The sequence below is a fragment of the Nestor notabilis genome, unplaced genomic scaffold (assembly GCF_000696875.1).
Source record: "Nestor notabilis isolate BGI_N333 unplaced genomic scaffold, ASM69687v1 scaffold1638, whole genome shotgun sequence".
Lineage (NCBI taxonomy): Eukaryota > Metazoa > Chordata > Aves > Psittaciformes > Psittacidae > Nestor > Nestor notabilis.
Genome location: NW_009939423.1, coordinates 118,682 through 131,211, shown reverse-complemented (window position 1 = coordinate 131,211; position 12,530 = coordinate 118,682). Strand labels below are relative to the sequence as shown.

At 43.8% G+C, this 12,530-nt stretch overlaps 1 protein-coding gene across 1 annotated transcript in view; it reads left to right on the top strand.

Annotated features, from left to right (window-relative positions):
- Positions 1 to 3,971: 3,971 nt before the first annotated feature.
- The window catches only part of KCND3 (potassium voltage-gated channel, Shal-related subfamily, member 3), a 113,096-nt gene continuing 104,537 nt past the window's right edge, over positions 3,972 to 12,530 (top strand). The window contains exon 1 of the mRNA XM_010019831.1: positions 3,972 to 5,044. Within this exon, the coding sequence (XP_010018133.1) occupies positions 3,993 to 5,044 (1,052 nt within the window). The 5' untranslated portion in view covers positions 3,972 to 3,992. The remainder of the gene's footprint in view (positions 5,045 to 12,530) is intronic.

The following is a 12,530-nucleotide window of genomic DNA, read 5'->3' as shown; positions in this document are numbered from 1 at the left end:
GGAGTGACTGCTCCCCCTTCCTTCCAGTTCCCCAGATTCAGCCCTACTTCTGGGCACTGGGAGCATCTTTCCTTCCAGGTAAGGCACCGCTGTGAGCTGGAGATGCAAGATGGGGCTCTTTGGGCTGCCTGGGAGGGAGGGGAGAAGTTTGCATGCATTTATCCCAAGCCTGTTGCTTTTGCTCCTAAATCTCTCCAATGGACTGAGGGAGTGAACATGTTGTGGAAAGTTTTATTATCCGATGCGATTGCGAAGGGAAAGGAGTATGCGACTGACAGAGAACAGGAAGCTTTGGCCGATGTATTTTGCTTTAAAGCAAATACATCTTTGCTGCCTGAGCCCGACCCAACAAGGACAGGGAAGGAGAGAATGGATGATCTCAAGGCTCTTTGCTCACCGAGAAACTCACAGTATGTTTATCGGTGGTGGTTTAAATCATCCCTGACTACTTCTAGAGAGGGAAACACTGTCAGATTTTTGTTCTGTTTCTGCTTTCATGAGACTAGAAAGACACATCTGTAAGTACGGCATTGCCATGGGAGCTGACAGGGTAAGGAGTCAGCGGTTATCCTTGACCCTTTAGGTGAAGAGAACTGTGTTCCCAAAGTTTTCCCCCAGAGCTTCACTGACCTCGCCGTGCCTGCCAGGTTTTTGTTGGAGACCCCGAACTGTGTGTGGCACCGATGGCCTGCGGGAGCCAGGGTGGACAAGGGGGGCTCGATGGAGCTGGGACTCCAGGGAAGGGGACAGCGGCTCATGCCACAGGCTCCTCTATCAAATTTGCTTGCACCTTTGCAGTGGCCTCATAATTACCTAAAGAAAATCAATTCTTTTCTCTATAGATGCTGACTTTCTTAAATCAGAGGGAGGCAAATTACTTTATTTCACGTACCAGGTCTTCTAAATGTCATCAGCAGGGAACTCAGCCTCTGTTAACTAGTTCCTTTCAAATTACATGCAGAAATTATGGTAATTAAAATTAGAAATATGTGTGCAGCTAAATATATGCTTGTTAGAATCAAAGTGTGTCTGTTTGCTCTGCCAGCTGAAGAGACTCTGTCGACTCTACAGTAGATTTTGAGCCCAGAGAATTGCTTTGCAGCCTAGAAAGACTGTTAGCAGTCACCAAACCCCAGAATCCATGCCAGAGAAGGAGGATTCCTTCCATGTTCTGGAGACAAACTAGTTACTTCATATTTTTTACCCAGCTCAGTTTGCACAGCTCTGAATTACAGGTCCAGTCCTATCTGTCTCTTAATTTTCCATCTCTTACTTTGGGGAAGGATGGAGTTCCAAGGACTCGCGGACGAGAAGCAAAACCTCTGTGACAGGAGATCTCATAACTCTTCTCCCTCTCAGTCCTTCAGACAATTTATAGCTGGAAAAGACTCTCTGTTTGTGTGTTTTGAGAATCAAATGGGACAGATTTAATGCAACTTTGAAAACTAAACTGTGTCCACTATGTCCCTTAACCAGCTGCATCTCTTGGTCACAGAGAAATGGGAACTAAACTTCCCCAGAAGAATACACCTTTCTTTCTCTTTTGTTTTAATCTCCTGTCCACTTCATAGCTGAGATATTTATAGCTTCCCCACATACACTGCCAGCATGAAAGGACCCATTTTATCTTTAAAAATTGATTTAAAAGCACATAAGTCACTTATGAGTTACCAGTGCTTTATTAGAACAATTATATGTGAAGTATTTATAGTTCCTCAGCAGCTAATGTAGGTAACCTGGAATTTACAACCAAAGTTCTAGAAGTACAGGAGAGATTTCTAACGAGGCTCCTCTGAGAAATCAGGGGAGATGAGGATCCAGTGCACTGCTGCTGGTCAGGTCACCCTACGTCGCCAATCAGTCATGGTAGAATGACTGTCCTGGTGTCACTAATTGAAATTAAAAAGCAGAAAAAGCAGTTTACCAGCAGGGGAAACAGGAACAGGATGCATTATGTTGGTCTCTTGGTTATTTACCTCTAGATATTTGGTGATTAATGAATAAAATGGTTCTCATTTTGCTGCCTCCTGTTTTTTGCAGCCCTGTTCTTAATGCTGGGTTTCATAAAAGTTCAAAGATCCTTCACTGCTGGTATAAGAAACCAGCAGCTCTGCTCAGAGCCACCGGAGATTGCCTTTCAGCTAAAGACTGGGGCATGGTTTCAAAGTCATGTAGAGAGAGCTTGCAGTGCTCAGCCTCTTCCCTGCACAGATGGAGGAGCCTGGTCTCCAGGGCTGTCAGTCTGGCACTATAATGCAATAAATCCCCTCTTTAGGGGGAGAGAAAAACTACTGCATAGAAATATTGAACAATTCTTTCTAGGGAGATGTTGCAGGCTCTTTGCTCTAGTGTTGTGTGTATAAGCAAAGTGTCTCCTTGGGATACGCCTCACTATGGATTATTATATGTTTCGCAATTACAAAACCTCTTCCAGCAGCAGTAAGATGCTTGCACGAGGGATTTCAATTGTCCTTTAGATAGTAAAATTGCACAGAAAGATATTCCACATTAAGGTGATGAATGTTAATGTGCCCTGAAGAGGAAGAGTGTTTCTGTGAGCAGTTTAGTCATTTTCACCACTGATTGATTCCGTCATTTTTTATTCAGTATTTTGATGGCCTGTTGGAATCAATAATGCTGCAGCCTTACTGGCTGCAATGGCAACTTTCATATAATTAAAAACTTTAGAGTAAAATGGCCTGGAAGGATACAATTAAGCTTCAAAGGCCTGAGTCAGTGGAATCAATGGAATTTCCAATGATAAATCGACTTTTGATAGGACCCCAAATGCATCTTCTGTGATACCTTCCTCCAGATAATGTTACGGTAGAGTTAGGGAAGTGAGAGTAAGTACAAGTGAAAACAGAACTTAAATATGTAAGAACTCTGCTCAATAAGAAAAAGGAAATTCAGGGCTGAATCAGAACCACAATAACTACTCTAAATTCAAGACAATGTTGGCTTCCAGTGGCTGACGATCTGGACAACTTGAGATGTTGTTCATCTCAAAATCAAGAGTGCAGTGAACATATTTCAACCCAGTAGTCTTTCAGTTCTTCAGCTGAAGGACTTCTGCCTTTGTTAGCTAGGAAATAATCCAGATATCTTCCTGCTGGAAGAAAGCTGTCCAGCTTTGGAGGATTCCCTCATTCCAATGTTCTTGGTATTCAGGCAGTAGCTTAATCCATCAGCTTCCACACCTGGGATTCGCACTGACTGTTGCTCAGGTATTTGGAGCAACATCGCCCTGAATTTTCCTCTGAGCCAGTGGATTGATGCAATATTTCACGGGAGTAAAACCCTTCTCTAAATGAAAGAGACCAGCAAAAAACTGCTGCTGAGGCCAGGTCTTCAGCTAAAGGGGGAAGAAAAGCAATGAAAACCGGAGAAGCTTTTCAATTTCTTTCAGCTGAAAATGTTCTTAGCGCAAGATCCCTTATGTACTGAACTGTTCTAGGACTGGAAACCCAGCTCAGTCCACTCATGGCTTTTCCTGGCATACAATCTCCTTGGCTGAACTGCAAGCTGATTTCCCAGCTCTTTCTTGACAGCTGTAGTTAAACTGATGAGCACATGAGGCTTACACCTGGGGAATTATGGATTAGTCTTGTTTGTGAGGAAGCAAATATAAATTAGTGTGTTTATGCTACTTTTAAAATGCTTTTAATGAGGAATCATTTGCTATTCAAAATTTCAATCTATAATAATGCCATAACCCTGCAGAGCTGATTATCCTGTGCCTTAACATCATCTTTCAAGAGGGAGATGTGGGCAAGCCACTTGTTTTAATTCCTTGCTTATGTACTGATGTTGGACTCCTTAACACAATGGGGCAAGACACCCTGCTTGACTTTGTTGTGTTTTTATTTTATTCTTTATTGTAGATGGAACTGATCTGACTTCCAACAGGTCTCAGGAGCAGCCTAACCATCTTCTCCAGTAAGAAGGCCTGGGGTCATCATTCCTTTGCCAGGGCAGCTGCCATAGGATGGATGCCAGTGGCCAACTGTCCTATGCCACTGGCTCCAACAGAGAAAAACAAGAGGCAGGATGAGCTGATCATTCTCAATGTGAGTGGCAGGCGTTTCCAGACCTGGAGGACTACACTGGAGAGATACCCGGACACTCTCCTGGGCAGCACCGAGAAGGAGTTCTTCTTCAACGAAGACACTAAGGAGTACTTCTTTGACCGGGACCCTGAGGTGTTTAGGTGCATCTTGAATTTTTATAGAACTGGCAAGCTGCACTACCCCAGGTATGAGTGCATCTCTGCCTACGACGAAGAGCTTGCCTTCTATGGGATCCTCCCTGAGATCATTGGGGACTGCTGCTATGAAGAGTACAAAGACAGAAAGCGGGAAAACGCGGAGCGGCTGATGGATGACAATGACTCTGAAAACAACCAAGAAGGGTCCATGCCATCCCTGAGCTTCCGGCAGACCATGTGGCGAGCCTTCGAGAACCCCCATACCAGCACCTTAGCCTTAGTCTTTTACTATGTCACCGGTTTCTTTATTGCTGTCTCTGTAATCACTAATGTCGTGGAAACTGTCCCTTGTGGCACGGTGCCTGGAAACAAGGAGCTTCCATGTGGGGAAAGATACGCTGTAGCTTTCTTTTGCTTGGACACGGCTTGTGTGATGATTTTCACAGTTGAGTATCTGTTGAGACTCTTTGCGGCCCCAAGTCGCTACCGATTCATTAGAAGCGTGATGAGCATCATTGACGTGGTGGCCATCATGCCGTACTACATTGGCTTGGTGATGACCAACAACGAGGATGTCAGCGGAGCCTTTGTGACATTAAGGGTTTTCAGGGTTTTCAGGATTTTCAAGTTCTCTCGCCATTCCCAAGGCTTAAGAATCTTGGGCTACACTTTGAAGAGCTGTGCCTCCGAGCTTGGCTTTCTCCTCTTTTCCCTCACTATGGCAATCATCATCTTTGCAACTGTGATGTTTTATGCAGAGAAAGGGTCCTCAGCAAGCAAATTCACCAGTATTCCTGCTTCCTTTTGGTACACTATTGTAACCATGACAACACTGGGGTGAGTATTACTTCTTCTTTCACTGAACAGCAGGCGAGCATGTACTAGGAGCTTGACTTCAGTTACTCCTAAGCTTTTTCCTGGGTGCATGTTTGAAAAGGGGTTGGAACTGTTAAAGGCTTGATTGTTCTTTGCCTTACAACTTCTGCAATTTATGCTTATGTGGAGTTGTGTAAAACAGAAAAAGCACTTAACACCCACTTGACAAATGCTTGGCACAATGGAAATGAGTGCAGGAGGAGCAAAGCTGTGGAGTAGCAGGTCCTGTTTTGCCCTCCTTCTGCAGGAGAGAAAAGTTAACATGAGTGCAAGGGACCTTGGCAGGTAGAGCTTATGGGTTTTGAGGCATTCCTTTGAGCCACAGATTATACACAAAGTTGCTGATGTGTGTGTCGTCTCTCTTCGTGACATCGGTCATTTTTTCTTCACTTGACGTGCCAGGAACTATAGATTTCCAATGGATATTGTGGGCCTCTATGCTGAAAATATTCCATGATTTCCAGGACATGATGTTTAGTACTTAACTGAGCAGGATACGGGTTCTTGTCTGTGTTTAGTTGTGAGTTTAAAAAATAATATGAATATGCTGTTGCAGTTGCAGTAGAATTTCAGACATTCCCATGGACAGGTACAAAGATAATGATATCAAAGCAAGGGGAATGTAGCCTGGAGGGCACATTTTCCCTTATATTTCATTTCCGTCTTACAGATGTTTCTACTGAGATTATAGATTTGAGCTTCTTTTGCTCGGAACTAAAACCTTGGTAAGCAGAATGACCAAGCCCTCACCCTCACAGGGTTATATAAAATCAAGTTGGCATCACTGGCGGCTGCTTTAGGCAGGCACAAAGTCAGGATCAAATGCAATCTCTTAATTCCACACATCAGAACAATACACTAAGTTTACGGTTACTTTGCAGGGAGTTTTCCCACTGGAGATTCACACAGTTTAATACTCAATTGTAGACAATTCCCATTCTTGTAATGTGGTGGCCACTTTTTCTCTAAACTGCTTTTGATTTTAAACACTTCTCTGTGCCTATTATACATGACCACGCTCACAGTAGCACTTTTCAATTATTAAAATCATAATTCAGCTCTCAGAATGGAGCAGAATCTGACATATGACAACTGTAAGTCTGAATTTCTTCATTAAGTGAAGATGTAGAACACGTTTGTCAGTCACAAAAAGACCTTTTTCCTCCTTTTTATCATCTAAGCAAAGTTTGCATGTTCATATGACAAAAGCTGAGTTCCTTACGTGGGAAAAGAAGTCAGTGCTTGTTTAGAAATGGAAGCCAGGCTTTGGATCCCAGCATGCCCAAACCTGCCATTCCATATTCTGACTGGGCCATACTGGTCAGTTCCCACCCTCCCATCCCCTCCATTGTATCTGAGCAGCTTCAGAGGGACACCTGTCCTGGGTGGCTTGTTCTCACATGTCTTCTCTATGAGAGAATGAAAATACAACTCTCTTTTCTGCTTTCTGTTTAATAATGATGGCACCAATCTTTGTACCTGCACACACCTCTGGACATTCACACGTATGTCGCTGTGTCTTCACGATAGGATAGTCTTGTTCACTTCCCCTTCCTTGCTCAACGCATGAATTAACAAACCAGAGTGCTCCTGAGGACTTTAAAGTGTTCTCAATCTGTTGTAATCACAGAAATTAGTGATGAACGAGTGCTATAAATGAGTTGACAAGAATTTTAAAAATGAGATGTTTAAACATGGCTTTGTAAGAGTTCATTGGAAAGGGACCTATAAAAAGCCATTAAAGCCTTAAAACTTAAACTTCCAGTATTACTGATTTGGGATTTTTCTTGCAGGATTTTAATTAAAGTAGGTGTCTCTAGAAAATAGGCTGTCAGCTAAATTTAGTTGCTCACAAGCAACTCGGAAACCTCCATAAGAGCAGACCCCAAAGAGGCCCTGTGCCTTCTGACAACACCTATCTGCCCACAGCAGGTACCCAGCACTGCCTTGTTTAAGCACCCAAAGCCAAACGCTCTCCACTAAGAGGCTTGCCCAAAACCTCTGCCAGAAAGAGGAGCTGCTGCTAAGAGCCATATAACCCTAATTCCTGCCAGACCCCTCCTTGGAGAGGCACTTTGTGGAGCCAGAGGGATGGTGCTGGGGTCCCAAGGTGCCAGCTCCAGCCCCTGGCTCGTGCAGCAGCTCTCACCCACCTCTTGGCACCGCAGCACAGAAACTCTTGAGCTAGAAATGAAACTTTTGGCCTCAGGTCATTCCAACTTCTCACTCCCACCATTGGAGTGGGTGGTTAACACTTCCTGCCCCCCTCCACTTCCCCATAAATCCTTCCAGCTTTGACAAACTGTCATTTTCACACAATATTTCATATACGTCTCTCTTCAGAAGTCATTTCAATATGTTTGGAAGGATCTTGTTACTTACTAATGAGAGTTCTGGCAATTCCTATCACACAGACCTTGCCAAAAAAGCAGCCAAAGTCTCTAACGTGCTTCTTAATAGTTGGTGGTTGCCAGTTCACTGCTTGTACTTCAGCAACACTCAGAGCTTTTATGAGTATCTTAAATATTGCCATTTGCCATTAAAAATCCAGCCAGCATTTCCAAACAAGAAACTATAAAGCACAATGGGGTTTAACTCAAATCTCTACACATATATATGTATTTTTTGTTCTGAACACCGAACCATTCAAATCCAGATAAGTGAATGTTTCCCTGGCACTGGAATTCCCCGATTGCTTGTGGCAGGATAATTTTTCCCATCTTATTAAGACATTCAAAAATTAGCTCTGTTTAGATAAAAGTTTACTTACCACAACCAACCAAGGCTAGCATTAGGAAACCTATAACTCTCCTACTGTTCTGTATGTCAGCTGCTGTTATTCCAGGTCCCTCAGTATCTTTAGGATACAACTGAATTCCCGGCTTGACCCAGAAATGAAAAGTAATAAAAATGCATTTCTTCTTGAAGGTGGAACACTGCATAAAATAGATTAAGTGCTGCTTTTGGTGGGGTTACAATGCAAATCGGTCTGGAGAATTCCAGGATGACTTGCAAGCTCCTTAGGCAGTTAACAACCCAAGGAGATGGGTACAAGAATTTTTCTGGAACGGGAAACAAAGCAAAGGAATTAAATTATACTGACCCTGCATCTCCGATTCCTCTGTTGTGCTCGTCAGCCCTGGTTTAACAGAGGCTGGTTTTAATTTAGCATGATTTAAATTTTGCTCAGGAGGGTTTATAATGAAAGCATTATTCTTGGGTGCATCTTAAATCAATCCAAATTACTGAAACAACTATTCCAAATTAATTCAAAATCAGCTATCCAATTCATGCAGAAACACTTTTCCTCAGAGGCCAACAGCTACCCAGCTTCTCTCTTGCCCTTGTCTAAACCACCAATACAATAAGTATTAGCTCTGCCAGCCCTGGTTCTATGTTCTGCAGGAGGTTTTGACCCCAGGACGCTCCCTCCCAGCCACTCAGGGGCACAGTGCTGGTTCCCACCGTTCACATTCGCATCTTGGTCTCTAGCTAACGTGCTATGCAAGAGCTACCAGCTTTACCTCTATACAGAGGCAGTTTAATTGTCATAAATTTTGTTATCTTTTTACCAGTGTGTTGGTTTAATTTGCTTCTCAATAGCCTGTGGTTGTGGATGGGGCAGCCTCCTGTTTCACTGCCCACCAGCACACATCGAAACACGGCTGCTGTACGAGACCTTCCTCCCACTACTAAACCCCACACCGGTTTTGCTCAGAGCACGTATTTTTCTAAGCTTTTTATAGCTGTTTCCATTTCACCTGACAACAGCAGTATGTTTCAGGCTCTTGGGCAGTGTCTGTGGTTGTGAAAACAGCCACCTGCAGCATCCCGGGGCATGGAACTTCTCCCTATGCTCCAGCAGAGCTGGGGGCCCTGGTGTGGAGTACATTGGAGCAGACACCAGCACCTCTATCCCCACCAGGAACAGCCTTAAAAAACATGAGAACCTGCAGTATATCCTGAGGGAATCATCAGTGAGCTCTTTGGGCCATTTGTGCCAAGAAACCAGCAGTACCACGGACCAAGGGCTGGAGGTTGTTGATGAAGTTTGTGCTGGTTGGAGCTTAGGGATAAGCTGCGTGATTTTCCAGTGCCTAATGGAGGCTGAGCTCCCAAAGCTCAGCGCCCTTGGAGTAGTCCTGGGAGAATCTGTCCTCTGTCTGACTGTCCCCTTTACAATTTGCACGTACATAATGGTTTCAACAACATTATTCCTCTTTCAGATTCAACTGTGCTGGTCAATGAGTTTGAAAGACACACATCAGTGCACTTGGACAATACAGTTCTATCGCTATAATTACTTTAAGGAATCAGGTTAATGCTAGGAAGTCAATAAAGCAGACGTGCTGGCCTGGTTATGTCAACAGCCCGATCTGGAGCAAGATCTGAAATTTCTTGTAGTTGTTATTAGCCAAGTGCTGAGAGAACAGGGAGTTGGGATCTATTTTGGTTTGTCTTGGCTCAGGCAGGTATCCCGTGGTTCTGCAAACCGTGGGTCAGAGGGAGCATGAGAGGACTGACACTGGGTCAACCCCTCTGCAAGAAGCATCATTGTTTTGCTTATTTCTTGGCCTTTCTTATTTATTGGTATTCAATCATGGACAAGAAAGGGGATGAAGTAGTGAAATAGCACATGAAATACTTGCTGCCAAACTGCTGACAGCGGAACTGGCATGAACTTATTGAATACTGACCACGCTCCTTGCAAATGCTGCCAGGTACTGCCTGAACAGAGAGATCTCAGCAGTTCTTTCTCAGTGCAGAGTCCTGAAAGCACTCGAGCTGGTAGTAACCTTCATTCCCTCCTTCATGCAAACTAAGAGGAGTTTGCAAAGTAAGGAAAATAATAAATCATCTCTGGAGTGCTGCCATTCCCGGTTTCTCTGGGAAGATTGCTGTTTGGCTCCATAATCAGATTGTGTGTGTCACTACTTCAGTAACTGCCATTAAACTGAATCTGAAAAATTGCTTTAATAGAAACACTACTTTGCATACTTAACGTCAGCAATGGAAAGAGGGATGAGATGTGGGATATTTCCTTTGCCTCTCGCCTTTTCCCACGCAGTCAACAATTCCTAAATCCAGAGGCCAAAGAACAGCTTGAATTTAATATACAGAAAGTCCAATCAAACAATGAGTTGATGGAGCTACACAAAGAAGCCATTTTCTTGAGCTTTCATTCCCTTGACTCCAGTTTCATCTTACACGAAATGTGTATCAATTTGCTTCTCCTAATGGATTTACAGATACGGTGTGGAAAATGTCTTTGTCTCAGAAACTACAAGGGGAACCTTTTCCCTTTGCTATCCTGGTGTAAATCTCAGGCGAGCATCTCATGTTGGAGCTATCTGCATTCACCAGAACTGCAGAAGTATTAAAACACATTTATTCCTTCTCAGAGCAAATGGATTTTTTTCTCTCTTAAAGAAAATAATTATCTGTCCTTATGCTTTCTGTGGCTTTGGCTGTGTGTAGTGATTGCATGTATGTACAAACACGCTGTTCTGAATGTGCAAGGCAAAATAACTTTCCTTTTGGGTAAACTCGTTGTGAGAGAAGTGAATTATTTTGAATAAGGCCAAGTAATGATACTGGCTAAAACCGTAGCGTGGCTGCTAAATTTACCAGTGGAAGCCCTGGCAGGGATGCATCTATAGCAACTGATTTACAAATTATTTCTAAGCTCCTCTTTCTTTTTTTTCCTCCCTTTCTTTCTCGCGTGCATCGCAGTAAGTGCCTGAGAAATAGAGATTAAAGATAACATTGTGTTTCACTGGAGATGAAGGGAAGTGATTGGCGTGCTGACTGGATCCGAGCTATTTTTAGTCTTATAAAATGATAATTTCATAACAGTGCTGACCCAGTAAAAGTAATTAGTTTAGAGAGATCAGCTGAAAAGAAGGGACATAATAGCCAGTGTCAGTGGGAAAGCAGGGAAAGGGGAGGTGAAGGTAAAGGCCCTCAACAAATTAGCCAAAACTAATTACATTCCGCAGCTGATTACAGCCCGTACAGTCGGAATCAGTGTTCAGTGTGAATTCTGAGCGACACGGGTCTCCACATCCCCCCAGCCTGAGGCTGATCCTACACCTAGACACTGCCAGCACCCACCTCGCCCATCACGGTGACATCTGGACATCGCATCCTCACCCAGATTTTCCTGCCTGGCATAGATTGAGCATGGGGCACCTAAAACATGAAATGAAACTCCTGCCCCACTTTAATATTGGGAAAACAACATGAGACATTTTTACTGCAGTTTCTTAAGGAATCTTAAGGGGCTAGTGGAAGGTGTCCCTGTCCATAGCAGGGGGTTGGAACTGGATGAGCTTTGAGGTCCCTTCCAACCCAAACCATTCTGTGATTCTATGATCTGTGGATTCTGCGACGCTGATGCCAGAATGGGGAATACCTGTGATCAAACCCGACTTACTTCTAGACTGTAAAGGAGTGTTCCAGGCACTGTAATGCAACCACCTCATTAAAAAAGGAAACAAAAAATACAACAAAAGTGTAAGATAACCAGAGAACCTTTTCTCATTGCAAGCCAACATTCTTCCCTGCCACCCATCACACTTAAAGCTGTGCTCCAGGACAAGGAGGGCAGGCAGGGTTCAGCCAACCTCTGTCTTCTGGACAGGCATTGCCTACACAAACAGATTGTGCCTATTTAACTATTTACCACTTCTACATTAGAGCACATCCAAAGGCTGTAATTCACCTCTTAAAGTTACAAGTAAGTGTGGAAGAGTTATTTTAAAATCAATATCTAACAGAATGCCATTGTTCCAGCATTAAAACCTGCTGGGAAATTACTGGGAGGCATGTGGCAAGTCAAATCACTGCATGCCAGGGGAGGAAACAATTCATTACTCCTTTAAAAGGTGCAAATCTTTACTGCCTTTCATTCTGGCTGAAAATGAAGCTGGAGCATCTGGCTCTTTCTTTCTCTCATTCTTTCATGATTTCCCTCGTTTGTTCTGTCTCTACATTGTGGACTTTCTCCTACTTTCTGCGCGAGGCCATGTGAGGTTTGGGTCTGGGTCCAAGCGCTGCGGTGGCATTGTCACCGCTGTCACTGCTCCTGATGGAGAGTGGCACTCTGCATATGAATTCTCTGTCACCTACAAAAGCATCTGCAACACCAACAAAACCCAAAGGGCAGTACTGACAGTCATTCTCCAAGCAGGCTCTTCACCGCTCACGCTGGGGAGAGCCATGGAGCATCGCCTGGGGAAGCCTGCTGCTTTAATCTGGGCCTGCCATCTGCAACCAAATTAAAACACAGATCAGCTTTAGCTTTTTGCCTTCAGGACTTCGTGAAATTTGGCTGATGTACATCCCCAGAAAGCCCCTGAGAAAGGATTGTTTGCTTCTGAACAGAGTAGTCCTGCAGATCCAGGCTATGGGCCCCTGAAGCTTAAGCTTAAATAGAGATGCAGAG